The sequence below is a fragment of the Rhea americana genome, unplaced genomic scaffold (genome assembly GCF_003343005.1).
Source record: "Rhea americana isolate MKP2758 unplaced genomic scaffold, rheAme1 scaffold_63, whole genome shotgun sequence".
NCBI lineage: Eukaryota > Metazoa > Chordata > Aves > Rheiformes > Rheidae > Rhea > Rhea americana.
Window position 1 is genome coordinate 2,387,845 of NW_028186790.1, and position 26,026 is coordinate 2,413,870.

Consider the following 26,026-nt stretch of genomic DNA (forward strand, 5'->3'; position numbering starts at 1 on the left):
TAAATTCAGATAAAATACTGTTCTTCGTTTGGGGAGGGCAAAGTATGCATGTGGCTATGATGTTTACAAATGATTTGATTAAAATCAATGGTTTATATTCCATTATGGTGCATGATTTTAGGATGAGCAAAAAGAGGATTGTTAACAACTGATTCCTGGCATATTTATTTTTATTGTATGTTTATTAGAGATGAAAAATGTTCTGCTGTCCGCAAGTAAGATACTGAAATACTTTCCAGGAGAAGTTGCATGATTTTTGTGGTCAGACATGCAGAAATTGGGGTGAGGGGGTGGGGGGGTGCTGATATTTCTGTACTTATTACTACAGTCGGTGGCTGTACTGAGAGGTGAGGGTTCTGCTTTTTTGGTGAGGGGAGAAGGTTTGGTATCTGAATGGGGGAAGTAGCAGAGGGATCTGAAGTGTCTCATGGATACTAAGATGTGAGAAACARCAGTGAGCGCGGGGGTGGCAAAGCTGCTGGTGAGAGTTGGCAGTAAGTTCTGAGCAGGTTTTCTTCAAACTTCCATTTTCTTTTTTTTTTAATATAAATAAAAATTCAATAAAAAGTTAATTTTTTGTGGCTTCATCTTGAACAACGCTCCATTCAGAGTGGCAGATAATCATGTATAAGTTTCCATATTCGACTACAATTATTTTATCCAAAGCAAAGACTGTCTCGTGTCTTAGTTCTGCGTTTTTAAAATACTGCTTGTGTTTATCCCGCAGGTATGTCTTAAGTATTAGTTACTACTTTGCAGTTCTGTAGATTTAGTAATGTCTACAGGTAGTCTTGAAATGATACTCACTGGAAAAGTAAAGCAAGTGTTAGTATTCATTTCTTATTCAACATTTCTTATTACGAAAGTATATTGAGAACCCTTTAAGTGCTGCTGTTGACTCTTTATGCAGTAGCTCTGAAAGAAAAGGAGTAACTTCATGGTGCCATGGAAAACAGCCTACGAATTCTTATGAAACCGGTCGGTTTTTTTCAGAATGCGTGATGCAAAGATTATTTTCTTTTGTAAATCCTGCCTGGAGTGGCTGAAGTAAAAAAGATCCGCGCAGACACTGAGCCCGTCCTCTTGCCGGGTGAGGGCTGCTCCTTCGGCCGTATGCGCTGACACGCCGTCGGCCGTTTGCGCACGTTACGCGGGAGCTGCTCAACGCTTGGTCCCGTATTCCTTTAAGAACGTGCCGCTAGGTTCGAGACTGCACTGCATACCCTATTAAAAAAATATATATATATATATATATATATATATCTACATATCCCCCACCCCCTTCCAAATGTAAATCCAGCCGGTTCGGCGGCAGCCCGGAGCCCTGCATTGTTCGCTCTCGGAAGCGCCAGCTGAAGGGGGCCGACGTCCCCCCCGCTCAGCGGGAGCTCTGAGCTGCGTTTTGCCCTTGCTGCATTATTAATGGCACGATGTTTTGATGTTGCAGATGGCTAAGAGCTAGCAAGGCATATCCCGGACCATGATGGCTCATTTTCCCACAGCCATGAACGGTGAGTAGCTCGATTTGGTTTGTTCAGGTGGGGTTGGGGCCATATGTCTGTATCTTTTTTTAAAAAAGCCGATATAAAAATAGCWGATTGTGGTACCTGCAGCAGTATTATGGTCAGTTTGGTGCAGATTGTTTCCTGTAGCTTCATTTGTGCTGTCGGGTTGGGAGAAATTGAGTACAAGCATTGCTGCGGTATAATTTAGAGTGCAGCTGTGCCTGGAGCACCTAGTAATAATCTCAGATCATTTAAAAGGTTGAGGAATGTATGATGATTTTTTAAATGCTGACTGACTCCAAGTAGGAAATATGCTAAGTAATAGTTGATGAAACTTGCATACCTTTTCTGTTACGTAATTCGTCATAAAATGTGTTTCATCATAATATACCATTTATTTTAAGCCAAATGACATATCAAGTAATTTGCTGCATTGGTTACAAATGATAAAAATCTTGTTTAGAAAATGTAAGAATTTTYCTCTTGATTCTGTGCCCCAGGTACTATAGAAACTTTTGGGTTTGTTTCTTGGTGATTTCCTTTCAAAGACATAGAAGAGATGAAACTTAAAAATTTTGTGTGTGTATGTGTATGTTGACTATGTGGTGGTCAGTTGGAGCTTTCTATTTTTAAAGGAAGYTTATTTGTAAAGGCACAGGTTGCTACATCTGCTGAGAAAAATTATGTTTATGTATCTACAGAGCTGGCAAAATGAAAGGAGAAATATGGGGAAAATGCTTTGCACTTCAGGTATTCCACATAGGGAAGTCTGGCAGTTGAGTTAAAAAAGAAGTGTATCTTGTCTCRTTTATCTGTGAAGGACTAGGAGGTCAGTATTTAACTAATTTGGAAGCTCATCACTGCTAAGATGAGTTAGGGTAAATAAGATGAAGTCATTTTTATGCAAAGAAGGATGTTCAGATTTTGAATTCAGTTTCTGTTTTAGATATTTGTTTTATATTTACATAAAAGACTGCRAAAAAAGATAATTAGTGTCAGCAGCAGTAGCTGTAGTTCCATCCAAAATTTATTTCAGACTTTTAACTATCAGAAGAAAAAGGAGTCAATATAGCATGTAGAGAAGAGAAAAAGATTTAAATGTCAGATCTTCTGCTTTTTTGRACATAGCAAAACAACATTTTTCTCGTTGTCACATTTTAGTATGCTCTCTGCTCCTACTTTTAAAAAAAACTCTCAGGGAGGATCCAGATACATCATCTTTGCTGTCTGTGTAGTTATATATGCCTAGAGTTTTGAGTCTTTGTGGTTTAGCTGATGAACCCCACTGATAGAGGGCTGGAGGGATGTTCAGAGCACTCGGCACATACCCGACTTCTTGAACTCAACAGTGTGTTAGTTCAGGAGAGTGATCCTTTTCCTGATACGAAATCTCTTGGGTGGTACCATCCATGACTATCAAAAGGACGATACCACAAGAAGCAGTTTCCGCTCACGGAATTTTACTATGTTGAAAAATCCCTCTGAGTAAGGGAATACCAGGAATTAGTTAAATCCTTCTCCCTCACAGAATATTTGAATGATTGTATCATCTTAGGAGTCTTATTCTTTGTTAGAATTGATTAAATTTGAAACAAGTCAAATGGAAAACAAGAAAGAGTAGTTTTAATGTGATTTCTGGATAAACATTGAGCAACCTTTGCTGTTGAAACTCTTCTTTTTTTAGTCTGCATTCCTCTTCCCTCCTCCTTATTACTACTGTTGTTTTCATTCAGACTAAGTCCCTGGCATTTACCACTCATTGCTCAGTGGAAACCTCTAATTATGGTATTAGACCTTGGTAGTGACTTCACCCATTAGATGAAGAAGGAGGTTACGCACGAGGCAACTAAACCATTAGGCGTTGTTGCAGCCTGAGTACAAGAGAAGAGAAAACTGGCTGCCTGCCACACCTTTTATCAGCAGAGCAGTGACCCTTTCCTTTTCTATTCTACTGGAGGAAAGTGGTGTTTTTCTTCTGGAGAGAGTACCTCTTATTCTTATCAAGGTACAATAAACTTAACTTTTAGTTCATTAGTCTCATAAGGCATGAAGTAGTTTCTATTTCAGGGTCACTTTTGGCATTCAGGGTTAAGGCTGACGTTAGATTTACTGAGTTGGATGACGTGGAGCCGATACATGTACAAGTGAGAAATTACATATACAGGGTGACACTGAATTCAAGAATTGCAGGGTCCAAAAGGCAAAGCAYGATACTCAGATCATAGCAAATAACTGCGAGTAGAAGATGCCATGTCATTATTTCCAAATTAAAGTAGAAAAAGGGAGATCTGCCTCAGACCTCCAGCAGGAAGGACTTTGAATTTGCGTGTTTGAGTTCTGGTTCAGAGATTCAGATTCATGAGGGCACCTTGGGCTGTTGTTCAGAATATACCTTCACCAGAACAGGTTCCCAAGTCCTCCAGCCTCAGCATGCAGCTGAAGGCCAAACTGCATGCAACATTGAGAAGTGGTGTATTCTTTTCTAATTAATGTGGTGCATGAGGACTTCAGCTTATTGAGATGTTTGTATGCTCTAGGGACATGCACTCTTGCTAACCACTTAACTTTCCTCTTTAAACTGGTGAAAGAGTGCAGTGAAAATCTTCAAAGTTCCTTTTGACCCTCCATTTCTGTCCAAGGTGACCTTTGTGGATGTTTTCTAGCAGRCTCTAAGCTCAAAGAGAGGAAACAGGACTTTAAAGAATGCACATTTATTTTTCTCAAACTCTGTGCATATCTACCAATTTTTGCAAATTTAACTTCTATGCAAAATGCAGAGATTGCAGTGACATTTTATGTGATCAGGCAAGGCTGAGTAATATGCTGCTTCTTATGTGGAAAGGCTGCCAATTACAAAACATACATCCAGCACCAGATGGATGACAGATTTAAGTGCATCTCTGTGGACTCGAGATCAATCTAATAGCCACTCTAGACAAATTCATCTCTCCAGTCTGCAAACAAGAGATCAGAGATTCTGTACTGAGGATTTCACCTTATCCTGTAAGTGTCTGAATATTGATTGTAATCCGTGTGGAAATGATAAGAAAAAACTAGTTTCCGATGGTATATTCTCCTTATATATAGCTTTCCATCTGGACAAGGGTTCCTTTGGAATTCATTCCAAATCTTGTAAAAGCTTGTATGGGTGGCATTTAGTTAAAATAAATCAAGACTATCTTCAAAAGAATCAAATTGCTAGAGAAGGAATTGATACACTAACAGAAGCAACAGTTAAAAGTATAAAGGCCTGWAGTAGTGGAGTTAAGTGGAAAAGCATTTTAATCTCTTCTCATGATCTCTGTCTTCAACATCAAGTGGGAAGAAGTAAACTCTGCTGTAGGCTAGTGGTGTCCCCCAGGGCTCAGTCCTGGGTCCCATCCTGTTCAACTTTTTCATCAGTGACCTGGATGAGGGGACAGAGTGCCTCCTCAGCAAGTTGGCAGATGATACCAAGCTGGGAGGAGGGGCTGATACGCCTGAGGGCTGTGCTGCCATACAKAGAGACCTGGACAGGCTGGAGAGCTGGGAAGAGAGGAACCTCCTGAGGTTCAACAAGGGCAAGGGCAGAGTCCTGCACCTAGGGAARAATAACCCCATGCACCAGTACGGGYTGTGGTCTGACCTTGTGGAGAGCAGCTCTGCAGAGAAGGACCTGGGAGTGCTGRTGGATGACAAMTTGAYCATGAGCCAGCAATGTGCCCTTGTGGTCAAGAAGGCCAATGGTCTCCTGGGGTGCATGACGAAGACTGTTGCCAGCAGGTGAAGGGAGCTGATCCTGTTGCTCTCCTCAGCCCTGGGGAAGCCTCATCTCGAGTACAGTGTCCAGTTCCGGGCACCTCAGGACAAGAGAGACATGGAGCTACTGGAGAGAGTCCAGCGTAGGGCTACAARGATGATCMGAGGGCTGGAGCACCTGCCCTRTGAGGAACGGCTGCGAGAGCTGGGCSTSTTCAGCCTGGGGAAGAGCAGACTGAGGGGGGATCTGATCAATGTGTAYAAGTACCTGAAGGGAGGGTGTCAAGGGGACGGGGACAAACTCTTTTCAGTTGTCCYGTGTGACAGGACAAGAGGCAATGGGCASAAATTGRAGCACAGGAAGTTCCGTCTGAGTGTGAGGGGGAATTTCTTCCCTGTGAGAGWGACGGAGCMCTGGCACAGGTYGCCCAGAGAGGTTGTGGAGTCTCCTTGTCTGGAGATCTTCAAGGCCYGCCTGGATGCAACGCTGYCTACCATGCTCTAGGCGACCCTGCTTGAGCAGGGAGGTTGGACTAGATCTCCAGAGGTCCCTTCCAACCTTACAGATTCTATGATTCTTTTATTTCTGGACATCTACTGAAAGATGTTTGTCCTCTGAGCTCCTCTTCTTCTCTAGGTGAGAATTTTTCAAGGTTTAATACCCACACTGACCCTGGATCATGGTCTGTGGAGAGGTTTAATCTTACCAGTTTAGCTGGAACAAGGAAGGCCGTATTTGCTGATCAGTATCTTTCACATTGTTTCCTTAAGTACCACCAGTATTCTTGGGCTGGGCTTTGTTGTTGTTATTTGTACTTCCTCTTCCCTCCTACTGCCTGTTTCCTTTGATATAATTTCTTGTGATGCAGCAGGAAAATAACATCTGGTAAACTGAGGTGCAAAAAGTAGTACCTGTAACTCTTTATTTGACATGTTTCTCAACTTTTTTCTCAACTTTTATGAGTCCAATGGGATTTTACGCTTCTGTGAACAGAGTTCTGTTTCATGTCCCTATGTGGAGGTGTCTTGGTGGCGAGGTTAGTCACAACTGGATTGAATGAGGCTGTGGTTCCACTGAAGGTGAGGGTAAAATGCTCACTGATTTTAAGTTGTGCTGCATCTTCTCAGTCTTTTTTTTTTTTTTAAAAAAAAGAGAAAAAAAAGAAGAAAAGAAAGAAAGAAAAGAAAACTCAAGATCTGTTGGTCTGTTGTTTTTATTTAGGACAAACCCTGGTCCTCACAGTTCAGCTAAAAAMCATATGAATGCAACCTGACTCTATACCCTGTGTGCATCAGATAAGGGAACTATAGGCTTAGATGTCAGCAAGTGTAGATAAGGAGGCTAAGCTGAAGTAGGGCTCACAAATAAAGCATTGAAAGTGGTTCTCCCATCTGAAAGAAGGCAGAGGAAAGGAAACAAATATGTCCCTGTGACTTGAGCATTCATTCACCACGTTTGTTTCCTTTCCTCATGTTTGGATTTTACTAGAGCATATAATTTGTAACAGTACAGCATGAAACATTATGCACCTTAGTATTCCTCTATTTATTGCCATCTTCTCCAGGTGACTAGAAAAGAAATGATTAAAAGGGACTAGACTAAGAAGTTTAGAGGGCGAAGAGATTGTAATAGTGAAATTCCTCATGAAYTGTTATCTTAAGAGCAGTCATATTTGTTTTTCTTTATGCTAGCGTTGTTAGTAAAAAGCAAGTGCGTGCTGGTTAAGTTGGTTGATGACACAAGCTTTGGAGTCATTGTCCAGCCAGAATTATACAGGATGAACTGGATATCATCGTCTTATTAAATTTCATGCCATTTCTATTATGGTCTCGTTAAATAGCTTATTAGTCATACCTTTATGGGCTACCAGGATTTTTTGCTGAATGTTGGGAACTCAGCAGTTGGCTCTGATTAAGGAGGAAGACAGCCGGATGTGTCAGATGATCACATAATTATTACGTGACTTGAGGAAAAGGAAATGCATCCTAAGATGTATCGGGTGAAGTAAGAAATGGTATATGCTATTGTATAAGGCTCTGGAGAGACATATTCTGGAACACAGGGTAGCATTTGGGTCATCTCAGGAGGGGGAAACCAGGAAGTTTAATAGGTGCAGAGGCAAGCTTTGATGTTATCCAGGAGAAATAAATTTAATATTAAGGAGAACCAAAGAGATTGGCTTTGCTAACCTACCAAAATAAAAGCTTACAGGGATTTTGTGCTTTTTTTTTTTTTTTTCATTCAGAAGCTTTGCAGTAAGTAAGTTCACTCTGTTTCTTTAAGAAGAAGGTAAACATTAAGGAAGGAAAATAACTTTTATTTAAAGGTAATGTTAACACAAGGTTAAATATGAATTAATTGAATGTTTGTATAGTTTGTATAGTCTGGAAATTAGAACAGTGCTATCAGCAGTGACATTCTGTGGCATGGTGCAAGTAAAAATCTGATCGCCTCAAGGTGGAGCTTGCAGTTTGGGAGAGAATTAGAGTTTCTTGGAGTAGCAGCATAGTGGACTTGGTGACCTTGGAAATTCCTTCCAACCCAATGCTCCTAAGAAGTAGGAAAAAAAAAGATAATAATGTAGTGGAGATTAGTGTTTTATCTTCCATCTATTAACTTACTTTAAGTCTATAAGTACTTTGTCTTGCTAAGATTTTGCTTTGTTAATATTACGTGTTAGTTCATATAAGGTAAGATTACATCTAGTGGAGAGCCAAGACATTTTAAATCTAGAACAGTAATACTGTAATGTAAGCTGCTCTATTCATTTTGGGTGTCAGTGAGACTTCATAGTGATTTTACTGTTCTTCAAAGCGTATTTAAAAACAAAAACCAAAAATGAAAAAAGAGGAAATGTGTTGCGGAGATCTACATGTACTTACCAAAATGTAGCGAGAGGCTGAAGGCTTAGCTGAAGGGACACGGAAATATAAATCTGCCACATGTCAGAGCTTCGAAGGGCTTTGACTGTTAAAAATTCCATTTCCTTGGAGGAAGGATTAGCTCAAAAAGTTTGGGAAATGCGCTGCTCTGATAAATCACTTATAGTTGTTGTAATTTAGGGTTGATTGGTGTTGTGTCATATGGTACCTTTTTAATGTTTCATAAATACCGCGTCTTCAGTAATCATTGTGGTCTATCCATTTTGAACAGTGCACAGATRATATTAATTGGTATTGGCAGAATGAGTTCAGGTTTAGCCCTCTAATTGTTACACCAAGAATAAACCCATTTTTAGACTTGGCCCATAGTCTGTCAAATGTATTTATACTATGCTGTGCTACTTTAATTAGAAATTTTGTAAGTTCAGGCCCTTCAGTATACTGGATCAGTTCTTTAAGACATCTGTTGTTTTCCTTATAATTGAATAATAATGTTAAATCTTAATTGAGAGAGATGGTAGGAGTAAAACACTGGAAAGCATAAAGAATACTAAATTAACATTCATGTGACTAGGATCCTTACCCAGTAACTTCAGAGAAGCCACTTCAGTAACTTCAAAATGTTTATGGTTTAGTTGGATACGTAGATGTTTGTGTGTGAGTCTCCAACAGATGATCTAACTGAAATCAAATGTTATCCTAGTGCTATTTATTGAAGTCATGGTTTAAAAGTTATTTCTGTCTTAAAAAAAACAATGCTCAATATATTTCAAAGCACAATTTCCACATCTTCCTCTACATTACATCTCATAACCATAATTTTGTCTTTAACTGTGATCTCTTGTCTACAGGACAGTTTTTTGTTTCTTGAGTAAACACATTTTCTGAAAGTGCTGGCTCACTATTGCCAAAGACCTCTTTCAGTTTGTGTGGATATTTGTATAACAGTATGAAAAAGATAAGCTTTATATTTTCCTAAGAGTTACAGGTATAATTTGCTATGCAACAAATAATGTTGCTTTCATAACATTGTATTTCACAAGGTATCTTCAAGCTTGGGGTGGGGGGTGGAATCCACAGGTGTGTTACGTTTAAACTATTTTTTTCTAATGTGGATGATGTGTATGGGAATGCCAGCAGTATGCCTCATCTTGTGTCTCGTGTTCTATGTTCAGGTTGGATTAAGGAAGAGGTGGACAATACTTTCTGGACAAGTAACACCCACTGAGCTTGTTGTTCTGAAAACTGCCCACTACTTCCAGGATTGGTGCCTCTCCTCTGAAAAAGCCTAGAATTAGAAAAGGAGAATGGAGAATAGTGAAAAAAGTGGCCAAAAAGAGAATGGCTTCTACATTAAGGGRGTCTGAATGGATTAGAGTTCTTCAGAGAAGAGACAACCACATTGAAGATGTGGTGGAAGCCTGTAAAGCTATAGTAGTATAGAAGAGGCTGATAGGAACAGAATATTCATTGCTTTTTTTCACAGCAGAAAGGGAAAGCAGTACCCAGTGAATTTGAGATTTTGGGAYTGATTGTCTCGAGATGCTTTGGAACCAAAAGTTGCAAGTACGTGGAATCAATTTTGGAGAGGAAAAACCTATTCTGTGGCTAGTAAATGCTAGTAAATGCATTTGACAAGGTGCCTCTTTTGGCTCAAGATGACTCTAATTGCCAGTTTCTGAAAGTTAGGAGAGAACACCTAGGCAAGAACTGACTATTCCGTTTGCTAAGTAGCCCCTATGAGCCAGTGTGGAGACAGGGTATGGGACCTTTGTTATGACCCAACACAGTAGGTCTTATGTTCTTAAATTAACAATTGTCTGCTTAATTTGTTACACTTAAAATTGAGCTTTTTAGTGCATTGGTAAAATAATGTTGTGTATATACTGGATGTAGTTAGTAGGCTCTGCTAGTTAGTAATTCAGCTTTATAATGAGTTCTGTTTAGGCAAATTGGTTTATTCGTACTTTTGTTACCTTTGTGTTTCTTCCAGCTTTCTCTACATGTTTTCTTTTTATTAGACCAAGCATCATAAAGAGGAGAGTAACAAGAATGATCAAAGATACGGAACAGCTTTCGTTGAAGGAATGATTAAATAAACTAGAACTTTCAGCTTGAAAAAAAAAAGCGGCTGGAATGATGGATATGGTAGATGCTTGGATTCTGTAGCTGATTAGATATAAGTAGATTTTCCTTTGATTAATGGGCTGCCACTTCTGATTCAGGAGCCACAGTGGAGGCTGAAAAAATATTCTGGGGAGGTAGCATCACATCACTTGCCTCTTAAATTCTGTGGTAGGTGCTTGCTGCTTGGAAGTAGAGTACTTACATGAGTATTTGGTCTGATCTGACTTGGTCGTTACTGGGGTTTTTTCCTAAGTTATCTCCTAATGTATTTTATTCCAAAGACCAGGAAATGCCTGTTCTTCTTCCTTCTCTCCCACCTTTCCTGTGTATTTTTTTCTATTCAGTTGTTCTTCTCTTTTCCTCTTCCCTTTCAAGACTGTCTGTATCRTAATGCTGCTTTTTAAATACATCCCGTCAGCCTTCCTCTTGGTCCCAGACTTCTTCATCGTCTCCTGTTATGAGAACCTGAAAATGTTGTTTTTACTCTAATAGCCAGAGAATGAGAAGAGCTGTAAGAGTTACTCTAAAGGATTGAGTGTTTTTTGAACATAGTTCTGCTCTGATTTTATGTCAGTGTGTGTTATTATCAGAGAATCATTTCAATTTCTTTACTGAATTTCAGGGTTCATTTTCATCCTCTTCTGATRTTTTACTGCCTGGATTTCTCCCAGAGCTAATAGATTTACTAGCAGCTGCAGATGGAACCTGACCTGAATCTTATTAGTTTTGCTACATTCCACAGAGATTTACTAGACAATAATTAAACAAATTATCCTTTTGTAATTTATTAATTAAGTTGTTGGCTGTTTGCTGCTGCTGCTGCTCTTCAGCATTTGCAATGAAACAATCCTTTTTCAGATTTAGAAGACTTTAGTCTAAGCTCTGACAGGCTTTCTCCTCAGTCATAATGAACAAATCTTATTTTTCCCTTGTTGAATGTTTTGATTATGTACAAGGTGGCAGGATTCACTCAGAAGAACTTTTGCCTTGTCTTGCGCTGGAGGTTAAGCATATTTTCCTGGTCCCCTCATCTTGAGCAGGAGAGCTGCAGAGTTCAAGAACTGGTAGTATGCGGATGTTRTGAACAAATGGAGGCAGGTTTTGCAGCCGGGTATGGGAGAGTTTGGCGAAGGGTGCCCATACCTTCCAGTGGAAAGGCTCTTCTTGATGTGACTTGAAAAACATGATCTTTTTCCTCTTTTCTTATCTAAAATCCATCAGAAAATATTAATAGTGGGCAAATACATGTGGATAGAACAATGGACTTTTTTCATGTGCATCAGTGCATCAACGTGTGCATCAACRAGTACAGGGGATTTCAGTCCTGAACTGGGCAGAAGATATTTCGATGTCAGTGGAGAGCTACTTACATTGAATCCGGATGTGGGGAAGGTTTTAGACAACTAATCTTGCAAGAAAAAAGAAGAAYTAGTTTGCTTTCAGAATGAAGTACTGGTTTGCAAATACTGTAGGTTATAGTAATTACAGTTTTTGAGAAATAGAAATCTTATTTCATAAAAACTTTCACAAAACAGTTGAAGGAGTTGTCACAAATACTACAAAAACTAGTGTAAAAGATAGCATGATAACATGCAAGTAAAAGCACTGTCACTTTTTGCATGTTTCRTAATGTATTTCTACATCAATAGAGTTCTAACAAGACTTCTTACAAGATTTTCATTTACCTATTTGAAAGCAAAATTGCTGTTTACTATGCATGTTTTCTTTTGTGTTTTAAATATCCTACTTACTTGGTATATTGCCTTATATTCCATTTGAGCTTGGCAGTAATTTGATTTTAAAAAAGAGCTTCTGAAAATGGATAGCCATAATGTGCCAAATGATTTTGTGATTTTTTTTTATAAAGTATAGAAATATCCCATTATTACAAGCTGATATTTTAAGTGCTTTGGAATCCTCAAATTACACTGTAAAATTAACCTTAATTCAGAAAACAAGTGTTTTATCTTGGCTGTTAGCATACATTGGAATATTATGTATCTTTAAATTATTTTAGGGGTTATACTCAGTTTAAAAGTAAGGATTATATTTGTACATTGAGATCATTGCATGGCAGAGAACTTCTAACATTCTTATTTTACAGATGGACTTGATGTATTGAAGTGGGACTCCAATTACCGTCTCATCAAACAAATTATTGCACAATACAGAGTTCTGCTTCTGTTTCATAGGGCACATTATTAGTTTAAATAGTCCTAATATTTGATCTTAGTGAATTGTTGAACCTATGGATTTCTAACGCACTGAAATATCTAGAAATCCTATACATAATGGAGAATGGAGAGGTTATGAATTATGCTCTAACATACATGTCAGCTGCTCCTTTGGTTGTGCTCTACAAGCATGCTCTGGAGTTAAGCAAGCATATCTTGGCCAAATTTGTGTGGCCCTGTACTTCCCCGATGCTCTCTGACAGCCTGTCTGTATACAACAGTTATTTTTGAAYAGCAGAATCAGAGACATTCCAAATTTTTAAAGTGCGTTCTTGGCTTCAGTGAGCATAATTCTTATTATTTTGGTGAAAATTCAAAGTTGAAAGGGAAACATGGGAGCCCTTTTCCTCTGTTTAGCAGAACTTTAGTTACAGGTGTTTCCTTTTAATTATGTGGATGCATCCATTAAGGAAGAGTAGACAGCACGTCAGGAGAGATGGTCAAAGAACACCGCACAAAATTCCAACCACAGAAGAAGCAGTTCGTAACATGTTTACGCTCCTAAATAAGAATAGGTGCTTGATGCTGGTCAGCATTTTCTCCTACATTTAATAGAAGGAAACACCATAAGGAGAAAACAAAGTCTGAAGATAGTAAAAAGACTAAAGAAGAATCTGAAATTTTCAGAATCATGGTACATACTAAAACTTACTATGTGTATAGTAAAACTTTTAACTTGCCTAACAGGGAGGAAAAACTAGATGTATTATTCTACATTTCAGATGTGTGGAATCCTCAGTGCATCAATGCCCCTATTAAATCCCATTTGAAATAAGTGATTGTGTGGTAAATGGTTATTTGCAAATACAGACAAAGTGAGACTGGAATTATTAGGTTATCCCAGTATGTCATGTAGCCATATGAGCAAGCTGCTAAGTAATATCACGCCATCTAGTCCTCTTGAGCCTACCAATATAGTAATGCAGTTGGTGGTGGAATTACAAAAAAAACCCATGTTGTGCAGCTTCAATACAAGCATGCAGCTGCTTGCCTGAAATTTCTTTGTCTTTAGCATGGGGATAAATATTTACTGAGGGTCATTAGGAAGATTTAATGCTAGTTTTTTGATAGTTAAAAAGGTGATGTATAGTTACGAATCCTTGCGACTCTTGTAGAAGGAACGCTCTTCCAATTTGAGTTTGTTATCTCTGTAGAATTAATTAACTCTGTAGCTTGTAGGAGCATGTTTTTGATTGCAGAATAACAAATGAGCAAAAACAAGCAAACAATAATAGCAAAAATCTTTGGAGAATGTGAGAGATGTCTACAGTGAAAAAGGTACTTTTATTTTTTTCCGCTAATGATACCGATTTCTATGCAACTTCCTCTTGCCTATGGGAAATACTAACCAACAGCAAAGGTTTTAAAACAGCATTTTCAAGATACTTTACTTTTCTTCCTCAAAATGCTGGTTTTCTTCCTTNNGAACAGTGCTTGTTTCCATTTCATGCTGGTGGCCCATCAAAGCAAGTCCTTTACTATTTTTACAAGATTATCAGTCTGATGCAGTGTTATAATGGCRTTTGAAGAGCTGTCATGCCAAAGTTCATGATGCTGTTGTTACCGGACCCTCATGTGGTSGTCCTCCTGTTTAGAATGAGCTTATAGGAGTGGAAAATGTTGTCTGGTCCTCAGCATARCTGCTGATTTCCAACACTATATAGTTGTGAGTGCCACCACATTGAATTTGACAGTAATATCTGTTATAGAAAGGTAAGTCAGTATATATTTTATATATATTTAGAGAAGTCTTGAGGTACTTTAAATGAATAATCTGTTGCACAGGATTGTTTGTGCGTGTCATCCTAAATGTACTTCTTATGTATGTATAATCAAAATATGATATGGCGTTTTTGAATATGTTGTCAAAATGTGGAATGGTCAAGTAAAGGAAATTTATGTTGTTGTTGTTGTTTTCTCCCAGGCTTTCTGATCTGGTATTGTAGGAAGGAATAAGCTGAGGCGTTTCTAGACCTTGAGTCCAAATTTCCCATGTTGAAGCTCAAGAACACTTGCCTGTCTGGATTTTTAACTGGAGTCTTTTTTGAAAGTATTAGCCTGCTCTAGAAAAGAAAGATGATTTAAGATCTCAGTCTTCTAAAAATGCTACTTACACAGAGRTGTTATTATTTGTAACCAGAAAAAAATAAGAAAGTGAAATTATTCTCTCCTACACACAAAGGAAACCCTTTGGGTATATCTCAGAGTTCAGCCTTTCTTGAGGTTTGACTCCTGAAAATGCAATGTAGTTGACTACTGTGTTAGCTCCATTCGGGTGGATATTTAGTGTATGAAGGTGAGAAATAGCAAAGTAACTTCCTTTGATGAATACTGATTTTCAGTTTTCTTATCTCAGAATTTTTATTTCCTTCTCCGAAAGGGGCTTGACCAGGTATAGCTKTCAAGAGAGAAAGCCTTACTGTGTCATGATTCTTCTCCCAGAAAGCTACTGGGACAGTATTTGGGCATTTTAAACACATTCTTTTAAATTAAAATACTCCTTTCTGGAGAATTTTTATTGTCAAGACATGCATATCAGAAAACTTTTTTTTTGATGATTATTTCTGAAGAATACCTTGTGTTCTGTGAAACAGTATATTTTCTTTTTTACAAAATTTTAATTTTATTTCATTATAATATTATTTTATCTGCAATGTGGTATACTTTTAATACATCTTGTGCAACTACTGACAGCCAGCCTGTTTCAGTGTGCCAGATGAGACTTCACACGAACTAAATCATACTGTTTGATAGTCAAAAATACCAAAGACTTAAATTTTGTTTTAAATGCATTTCCAGAGATCAGCAGTACCATGTTGTTTGGATGTGTATGATAAGAAGTGACATAGCATTGGAGCAGAACATAAATTGCAGCAAAGATTCTGCTAGCAAAAGCAAGTCATCAACTTACAAAGAATTTGCGAGAGTGCTCRCGTTTTTATCTGTGACATGTTGGCTTCAGAAAGCCTACTTGACTGATTTATATGAAGATGAAAACTTTAAAATACATTGAAAAATAGCTTCCCCCCCAAAAAAAATAAAAAGATAGAATAAGTAAGAAAGATTAAGAGGTATTACAATTTTATCCTAACACTGAAGGATGAACATGATCGTGTATGTAGGTAATGGATGCCTTCCCCAGAAGATAAATCATATCGCAACCGTCGGGTCGAGAGCAGTGATTCTTCTCTTCTGTTTGGTGCTTACAGACCAGATCTGGAATACTCTGTCCTGTTCTGGATTCCCCAGTATGCGATAGATACTGGAGTGAACAGAGCAGAGGTTATTGAGATGGTCAAGGGGGGTTGAGTACATGATGTACMAGAAGAGGCTGAGAGCTGGCTTTGTTCATTAGGAAGTGAAAACTAAGGAGGGAGATCTTATTGCCATCTTCAGTTACGTAATGGGAGAGAAAGTGAAGCCAGACTCATCTCCGAGGTGCACAGAGAAAGCACAAGATGTGATGGACACAGATTGCAACATGGGAAATTCGGTTTAGGTATCAGTTGTGTGTTGGGATGTGAGATGGAAAAGAGACATCAGTGAATCTGTAATATATGATGTGTTGGATGGGACTTCAACGTGTATATACTGGATCCCTGCCATAAGGATTGATTTTTTTTTTTAATTATTATTTGTTGATTGTCCRGTAAATATTGACTCACATTCATAAAACAGTGATGGATTCTATTCAGTCTCTCTTAAATTGCTTTGGGTTAAAACTTAGAGTTTTCTAGGGCTTTCTACATTCAGTTGTAGACAAGTACCAAAAAATCATACTGCTGGACTAGGAGAGCTGTGCTCCCTCTGAGGTAATACCACTGTCCTTTTCTCCTACTAAAGAAAACATTCTTTTTTAGGYTTAACCACTAGTAAGGAATCACAGCTTTGTATACTATCTTTGGATACTATCTTGCCYTTTTTTTTTTTTTCCTTCCCACTACTTTTCTCATTTCTAGTTGGAATTCAGTGTATGTTTTCTCTCGACATTCTGAACCAAGAAACCCAGTGCTGTGGTAACTCCTTTTAAGCATTTTAAATCTTAAAATATTATTGGATGTTGATAGGTTGATGTTGCTTAAATTGTCTGAAATGCATGTTTTCCTTTTAGGTGTATTGATAAAGTATGTATATTTTTATACTTTTACCTTAAAGTAGAACAGCTGGATGATGGGGGAGTTGTTTTGCTTTGGTTTTTAGGGACTATTACATTATTGTCTTCCAGGGCTACAGAAGCCTTAGTAGATGAGAGCGTATCTCTATGGAATTACTGGGTGACTAGAAAAAACAATTTCAGTCTCTGTACCTGAGACAGGGAAAATCTGAAATTTTTCTTATCTTTGCGAAGAAATTATTTGCAGGTTCATCTTTTCAGGGTATGTGTTCAGTGAGTCTCCTGAAGCATTTGTGAGATGTACTTTTGATAATACTTATGCTCMTAGCTAATGCTTTGACATGACAGTAGCTCATTGGAGATTCTTTGCGCTGTCTCACTGGGATTGCATTAGAAGCACTTGTTGCTATAATAATGTTGGTTGCAGCCAGGGATTTTCTTTTTAAATGAGATTTATACTGGCAAAAAGACCTGTCATGGAARTAGTTGCTTTATTAATAAAGCAACTAYATATGATATTCAGAAATTAATACAGACTGCACTAGTAACAGCATCATTGTAATGGTAGGATGTACCTACAGGCTTTCTATTACAGCTCTACTGATAATTTCTTTTCAGATAGACTAGGATCAGCATATGAAATATGAGGTCAAAAGAGCCCACTCGACCAAGCTTTACCTTTTAGAAAGCTGTGTGCCGCTCTCAAGGTTAGTGCGGCAGTGACAGCATTGCTGTGCTCAGCATCTCTGCATGTTAGGGAAAAGTGAGAGCTATSTTCTGAGACCGAGTGTGCAAAAAATGTAGTATGCAACCAATGGTGAGATTCTTGTGGAGTATTAATGAAGGAGGACGTAAACACGAGTGAAGAGTGACACAAATACTGATACACTTTTTGAACAAGATGTTGAGGGTGCTAAGTTAATGTTAATTGTCATACAGCCGCAGGTGTGAAGATCTGGTGTCTCTTTTAAACTGCCGAGTTTTGACCCATTCAAGACAATACCATGTGGAACTTCAAATGTTAAGTTCTGTCAGACTTTTTTCAAAGGGATGGTTTCTGAATTTGTGCTGGAATATGAAATCAGAGTTTCAAATTTTATTGTCATCTTCTGGTTCACTTTGCAACATATTTATATTATGTGTTTATGATTAGATTCCTTTAATCAGAAGAAAGAAGTAAACCRTTATCTTCCAAAGTGGGGGTTCTCACAGTGTTCAAAAAGACTTTTTGAGACTATACTTGGAAAAAAAGAAAAGAAAAGAAAAAGATCCTCAAGACTAGCACTTGGAGGGCCTCGGGCCTCTAGCAGCTTTTTGGAAGTTGGAYGAGCATCTTATCAGGGCTCTCAGCCAGTAAGCGTCCAGAACAACCTAGTTTGTGGAGGCACCAGCCAGGTGGAGGTCCTCAGTTGAACATGCTGAGTTGGGATTCTCTCTCTCTCTCCTTTGCTYCTGTCCCCACAAGCCCTTTTCCTTCTTGGAAAAATACTGAGAAATTCCTCTAGGGCATGTTTCAGAGGGCAGGTTTGCTCTGGGAACAAGGMGTCTTTGATTGCAGTGGTGGTGAGACAGTGAACAGATGGGCCAGCGGGTAAGCCTGGGCAGCGAGAAACAATGTACTGAGCTGACAGTGCCGTATTTTATATGCCGTCCTCTTTCTCCTTCCTCCCGAGTGGGATGTCTTGTGCCTTAAGTGCATTAAGCAGCCTCTTTTGTACAGAGCTGTGGGAGACCCTGCTGAAGAGGGAAGCAGAACTTCGAAGTCGGATGCTTAAAAATTACATCCTAATGTTCTCCCACCTCTTCTGTCATTCATACTCGCGGATTTCTGTTGTTACTGGGGTTTGCTGGTTGATTTTCTTTTCTTTTTTCTTTTTTTTTTTTTTTTTTTTTTTTTTGTAAACTGTATCTCTTTATGTATTAAGCAGCCGGGGTAAGGAATTCCATGTGTAAATATGCAAGGAGGGTGAGAGGCTCTTGTTGAGAAGTGATGTTAAGCCTGTTTGGAAAATACATTTGCCTGTATGCATAAACAAAGACGAGAGGTGATTCATGTTGTAAATATGTACGTACTGGGATGTACATTAGCTTACTGTCTGCTAGCTTTGTTTTTATGGGAAAAGGGGAATTCTTTAAAAAAAGAAAAGGCTGAAAAGAGCTCTCGAAGGAAATTTAATTGGTTCTCTGAGCTCTGAAATTAGGTTTATGGGGGAAATGGAAGCACCTTATAGTAATATTCTTTCTAGGTGCTCTGTGTTTTAAAGCAACTTATTAATGTCTTATCAGAATTACTATTTATTTCTTTGACTAGTGTTTTTTAATGAGCAATAGGAATATTYGAGAACAGCTTAACATTCTTTGGAAGTGGTAGTGCTGAAAAGAATGTGTTTTTAGAGGTTTTTTTTATATAWCTTTTAGTGTTGTTTTGGTTTCCATTCAGAATTTTGGCTAATTCATTCATTGAAAACTTGGATTTTGTCAAAAGCTTCCCAAGTAAAACATCTTCTTGAAATGAAAGCTCTTTATTACTGGCTAACTGCTTTTCCTGCAAAGAGTACAGACCCTGATGCTTTTGCAGTAGGATCAGACATTTTTGAAAGTCATTCCTGGTTTTATTTGATATATCAGCACCGCTCTGTAACCATTTTTATTCCTTACCATTCAGCTTTGCTATTCTGAGGCTGTAACATTTTATACTTTTAAAAACCAATGAAATATGATAAGTTGAAATCATATCCTATTTTTAAAAATGCAAAATGTCGTCTCTTTGTCGTACACAACGTATTTTTTGCTAGGAATCCCAATTTTAATTTTRGAGAGTTGGCAAGGCAAAGCGCGAGCCGGCGTTTGGCAGCCGCGGTCTGTTCGCTTTCTGCCCGAGAACCTTTAGGTGACATTGAAGCGCAGTTGTTTACCGGTGAACCGGAGGAGTGTTTGGTTCACACAAAGCAGCGGGAGCAACACGCTTCCTGCCTGGGCTSCGAACAATCAGCAGCAACAGGAAACTGCTTTGCGCCGGCTTGGGAAGACAACAGGGCTTGTTTGAAAGCCCAAGATAAAGCCATTGGCCTGAAGAATGGGCTCAGCTACAGCTTGCACGCCTGGGAAGCCAGGTTGTGTTTCATCACATCCTTGCCAAACTGGTAGGAGCTGGGTGTGCCCAAATCTAATTCTGTCTCTTGAGAAACCAAGCTTTGCTTTTATTTATTTATTTATTTATTATTATTTTTTTTATGAGTTACGTGCTTTATTTTTAAAGATCTTCAATCTGTTGTGTTTTTTTAGGAGGTCCAAACATATGGGCCATCACCACAGAAGAGCGGGCAAAGCATGACAAGCAGTTTGATAGCCTTAAACCCGCAGGAGGCTACATTACAGGTTGGTCTGAGATTCTGCATTATACATTAACTTCTGCATACAGGTGAGGTAGCTTTGTAAAACAGTGTGAAAGCTGTATCCTCTTCTAGCCCTTTTATGTGACCATTAACCATACTCCTAGGGCAGAAAGCCACAGGTTCTTGCTATTAAACTTCTACAAGTTTTAGACCAAAACCTGGCACAGACCTACTCTTTTATTAACCCTATCAACTCTGCAGCTAGCAGTTTTGTGCTGTCGTTCTGCCTTGTTTCAAAACCAAGGCGTATCGGGCTAAATCCGTGCTCCGATGGGAGGCTGCCAAGGAGCACTTAGAGCAGCTATTGTAGCAGGGGAGGCCAGCGGCACRAGAAGTGGCTCTCTTCAGTCTCAACAGTATTAGAGAGCGCTGTGCTCTTAGAGAGCTTTGTTATCCGGGAGGAGGCCCGGGGAGAGATCCCGACAGCCGGCACTTGTTAATGACCGTGGATTTATCAACCCTCGTGCCTTGCGCAARTTCTGGGTAGGCTGATGGCATTTTGCAATTGCCCGCCGTTGATTACAGTCACATTCGGGTTTTTTTTTTTTTCTTTAAACCAGCTGGGTCATGCTGCTGTACGCTTTAGAATTTGTGGTTTTAGAAATGAAAAATCAGGAAACGGCTCAAATTCAATGGCCAAGGATGATTTAATAGATGCCTCTGCTCCTTGTGACTGGGTGGGCATCAAAGACCAGCCCTGAGCACTTGGATTTGCCTGGCTTCCCTACCCTTCAGTCTTTCTGTTAACTCCAGTGCCTCCCCCCTTTTTTTTTATCTTCTTTTGGGGCTACAAAGGACTGAGGAAAGTGTGGGAAGTTGTCCATTTGGAACTTGCAAATCTCCTGGCTAAGTGGTACAGATATAGCCTGATTTGGCCAAACAGCACTTGYAGTGTGTTAGTGTGTATTTTACCACCAGCTGAAACATATGCAGCCCCAGAGGCGTTTGAGCCACATCTGGGCCGTATGCTGCATGTCTGCAGGCTTCACTGTTTATTTGAGAAGCACTTAAAATTTGGGAAGCCCTGTATGAATATAAAGGGAAAAGATGCAGGGAGAATAGTCTGAAATCTTAATTTTAAACACGTAGAATTCACCCCTGGGCAAGCACAAACAGCATTATCCATGTTTTATTATATGTCTGTTTAACAATAGAATCAGTATTAATTGATGTGAAACTTGGTATGGATTTATACAACAGCTCCCATTCCCTTCCTGAAATGCTGAACTATTGAATATTTCTCTGATGGATATGAATACTATTTAGAGCATGATTTTTTTTTTCCTCCAAAGTTTCCTAAAGAGGCACTACTGGGTCAAGTTAGATTGGATGAAGGAAACAAATAGCATGTTCATCCTTTCSTGTAAAAGGAATTAGGTCAGAATTAAATTTTGAGTCATTTACATTGTAAAGTATTTCTTTAAATCTTGCATCTGTGAAAGTCTTGTCAGCTATTGATTTGTGACCTCTTAAAGCTTTTTATAACTATTTGACTCTGCTTCTCAGAGCAAAGCRTTAAGATTATAGAGTGCATCGATATCTGACAACTGCTGTCACCACAGAGTTATGAGGTGCTAAACTTCAGAAAGCTTAACACCTAGCACACTGGTCCCTTTTGAAAATCGGGTTCCACAAGAGAGTACTGGGATCTTCTGAAAATTCTGATGTTTGTAAATCTATGTGGCTTTAGTGTAAGAGTCTTCCTTCATTCTTCTTTTCTTGTTTTTTTCATAGGTGATCAAGCACGTACCTTTTTTTTACAGTCAGGTCTACCAGCTTCAGTCCTTGCTGAAATATGGTAAGTCACACTTTAGTATTTTTGAAGATAGGAGATATGTAGCGTTTAAGCATTATCTTCAGAATGTAGTGTTATATGAAAAATGMTTTCAGCAGTCAAAGTAGGAATGTTGTCTGAATCTGAGTTTTAATTTTGCTGAATTTACTGAATATAGAGGAAGGGTTGAACCCACATKTCTAAGAAAAATTTAGAAAGACACTGCTTTTTAGTTAAGTGTTGGTATAAAGTTAGTTCAAATTGAATCCTCATGGACACTGTCTTTAACACTATAGTAAATGCTTTAAGCAGAAGATAATAATGAGCTGTAGGGGATTTATAGAGGGAAGTGCCTGTTGGAGTGTCACAGAGGTGATTGTTAAGCCTCGTCTCAATATTTTAAATAATAATATGTGAAAGGAGGTAAATGATGGGTTACTGAATTTCTGGAGGTACCAAATTGAATGCTGTTTGAAAAACTAGTAATACTAAAACGCTGTAGTTAGATTAAGTTTGGGAAAAATTATATGCTACTGAAGTAGGAGTGGAAAATATACCAAAAGCAGAAAACAAGAAATTCAAAAGCTCTACAGTATGTTAGTAGAAGGTCAGTTGTAATATACTGTYGTATTTCAGCCCAATACCATAGTATAGGAATTAGAAAAAAATACTGTTCTTTGCAGTATGTGTATGGAGATAGCAATACCTGAAATAGAAATTTTCTTCTTTTATAACTCCTCAATCTTCACCAGAATACTGCATTCATTTTGGGGTACTTTGTTATTATCAAGGCACACACACAACTTTTTTTTTTAAGTTGAGGCCCTTAGTAATTAAAAGGAACTTACATGTGAAGGGATATTAAAGAAAAAATGTATTTTGATAAAATGCAAGCTTAATTTGTTCTTTAAACACTCATCGTGAATAGAAAGAATGATAGTGAAATGTTTGTGTAGTGCCTTAGGTTATATTGTAATGAACAGTAATAGAATGATGCAATGAAGGGGAAAATACAGCTAAATATTAAGCCGCTATCTTTTTTTTTTTATCTTTAAGTATTAATAAGATGAGAGATTTTGTGTCTCATTTGTCAGCAGTTTTGTCAATTTGATTGTGTATGCACKTTGCATATATTTCTTGATGTACATGAAGTATTTGGAAAAATGCCAAAGGAAGAGCRTGTGTGTGTCAGGTTTAAAAACCTAATCTGTATACAGTTTTTCATAGCGCTATATAGTGTCTTTAGCAGTTTTCTCTATGACCATGTTTCAGATTCTTGCAKTAATTCCTTCCAGTGTTAGATACCCATTTAAGGTAACTGATCTGGCCAGTAGTATACCAAGAGGCAGAACTGAGGTGTAACTGTGGCAACAAATGTTTTCTGCTGAGCAGGAAAGTACTGTTTTTCCAAACATCCTTCTAGTTTCCCCAGTGYTATGTGTTCAGTGTACAGTAACTTTAGAAAATTAAACCTATATGAGTCTACCAAGTGACTTAATTTAGCTAAACAAACATATGCTTTGAAGCCCTGGCAGATCTTCAACACTTGTAGGTGGGTAAACTAGAAAAATCAAGTTCTGTAGACTTCTGAGGGGTTTGTATATTGTCAAAGGTAGAAAATCTACAAATAGTTGCAGTTTTAGTTGTCTTGTTTTATAAAAACAATAAATAAAATTGATAGAAAGGCTTCTTAAGTGAAAAAGTTGAATTCAGATTTTTCTTGTGGGCTTTTGTTCCTTTCCCTTTAAGGGCACTATCAGACCTGAACAAAGATGGAAAAATGGATCAACAGGAGTTTTCTATAGCCATGAAACTCATCAAGCTGAAACTACAAGGACAGCACTTGCCGATGGTTCTCCCCCCTGTCATGAAACAAACTCCAGTATTTTCACCATTAATGTCTGCTCGCTTTGGTACTTATGAACATAAAATGACTTTGTGTTTGTAGATGAAAACTTCAGTTTTGAGTCATCTACAGTCAAATACAAGCATTAATTTGRCCTCAGTTGATGAGTTGATCAGTAAAGAAATGGGCATATTCTGATTTAGGAACTCTTCAAAACCTCTTCCTTGATATTGAATGAACTCTCCACACTTTTGATTATTTCAACCTTTGTAGAAATTTGATAATACAGAAATGGTATAGACCTCACAAAATAACCCTCTATTGAATTTTGACGTGAGGTGAAAGAAGGCTGTTTGCGTCTGCCATGCAAATTGCAGCCTGTCATTCTGTACTGAGGGTCTTTTTTTGTCTCCCTCCTACACATTCACTAACTTTTTTTTTTTTAACTTGAAATTCAAAGCCTAAATTATGGTCTGTATACAGTTTATTTAATATTTTTTTTCAAAATAAATCAGATTGCTTATTTTGATTCTATGATTAATTTAATATAATTATCTATTATCACTTTTTTTACCTCYTCACCATGTTCTGGGATTCAGTGCATACCTGCCAGTTGATATTTTGTTTTATTTGTACAAAACACATGTAATGTATGGGCAGAATATATGTAATGACTTCTGCTAGACTGCAAAATACAGTGCACGTTTCTATGTGCATGCACTGAAATATGTGTATATTTGCGTTACGTAAGTGATTTAAAATGTCTGCCCAACACAAAATAATGTGTGTGTGTGTGTGTGTGTGTTTGTATACAGGCTCGTATTATAGCTGTAGTTGCCATATCATCATTTAATGTTAACCTTCCATCATTTTGTCTGCATCTTTCCTTCTTCAACAAGATTCAGTTAGTAATTCCAGTGCACTGATTGGCTTCAGGCAACTGCTTTAAAGAAATCATTTGCTAGCCATGTGTCCCTACATGGACTTTTCACCCCTTATTGACCCTTCTAAGGCCAAAGCTTAGAAGACACTCAGTTCAGAAACAGCRTGAGCTTTTCTTTATAACAGAGATTGCCACAGCTTTGAGTTCAATTATGTATTACAGTTCTCTCTCTCAAGTGCCAGACACAGAAAGGCTTGTGAAGAATTAACTGTATTGGTAGTAGTAGAGAGTGAGATCTTAACATTTTGTGAGATACTAGCAAGATCTATCTTAGGAATGAATTACTTAATAAGGAGTCTTTTTTCATTCATGTTCTTCAGTACTTTGTGTGTTCTCTGTGAACTGTGTTATCTAAACTTTAGAGAAAAAGTAAATTTTATACATGAGCATCCRTTTTAGTTTGTTGTCTGTCTTGATGCAGGTTGCTTTGTTTAGTTTCTGCCTAGCATAATGGAGCCAGTGTCTTGCTGGAGCCTCTGCAATATTAACTCATGAACTGTTTGAATTTGCTCTAGGAATGGGTAGTATGCCAAATCTGTCCATGCCAACATCTATGTCTACGATCACACCGTTAGCGCCCATGTCCTCTCTGACCTCAGTGACCTCCATTCCTCCGCTGGTTATCTCTGCTCCCCTGGTGCCTTCTGTCAGTACCTCTTCTTTGCCAAATGGAACATCCAGCCTCCTTCAGCCTTTGTCCATACCTTTCTCCTCAAGTAAGTACAGTATAGTTTGGTACTCAGTTTTATCCATGGGTAATTTCATACTGAAATACTAATCATTGCGTATTATTTTTTTTTAAATGTGTTTTATCTAATGTTCGTGTTCATAGAATCGGTTATAACTAGTTAATCTTAGAAAGAAGATATTGATTAGCTTTTTTACTTGTATCAAAACCTTGAGTATTAATTAACAAAGCATTACCTTATACCTGTTTGCTTTACAATTTTTTGTTCTGTTTTTTGTTTATTTGTTTCAGCACTGCCCCATACTGGTTCTTACGCTCCCATGACAGGAGGGATTGGTGGTGCTAATATACAGAAGGCACAGTCACTAATTGATTTAGGATCTAGCAGGTATGACAGTTAAGCTTCAAATGGTTGTATCTTAAACTTGAGTAGGGTGCCTTTTAAATATTAGAAAATGTTTGTTTATATTTGCAAAATGTATCTGTAAAAAAATAGCCAATTCTTAAAATAGTATTTATTATATTTTCAGTAAATCTAACAGAACTATCCAAAGTAGGTAAGGAGTTCAAAGTAGTCTTGTTTAAAAAAATAAGGGAATGTACAGCAGTAGTAAATAGAAGTAAAACTCATCCAGTGGGTATAAAAGCAATATTTATGAATTGATGTGCTTGTTCTTTATGAATGGCACCACATAATTAGTAGGCATATAGGAAGAGTATTAGCTATTTATCTGTGAATTCATTTTCTGAATAATGGAAAATTGTAAATCTTTGTCATC

General features: G+C 38.0%; 1 protein-coding gene across 2 annotated transcripts in view; it reads left to right on the forward strand.

The window, feature by feature from the left end:
• Positions 1 to 26,026, forward strand: part of ITSN2 (intersectin 2) — an 86,697-nt gene that overhangs the window by 12,778 nt on the left and 47,893 nt on the right. For both annotated transcript variants that reach the window (XM_085320365.1, XM_085320364.1), the window contains exons 2-7: positions 1,448 to 1,511; positions 19,887 to 19,979; positions 21,731 to 21,794; positions 23,520 to 23,683; positions 25,075 to 25,275; positions 25,539 to 25,635. In XM_085320365.1, coding sequence (XP_085176491.1) covers positions 1,481 to 1,511; positions 19,887 to 19,979; positions 21,731 to 21,794; positions 23,520 to 23,683; positions 25,075 to 25,275; positions 25,539 to 25,635 — 650 coding nt within the window. In that variant the 5' untranslated portion in view covers positions 1,448 to 1,480. The remainder of the gene's footprint in view (positions 1 to 1,447; positions 1,512 to 19,886; positions 19,980 to 21,730; positions 21,795 to 23,519; positions 23,684 to 25,074; positions 25,276 to 25,538; positions 25,636 to 26,026) is intronic.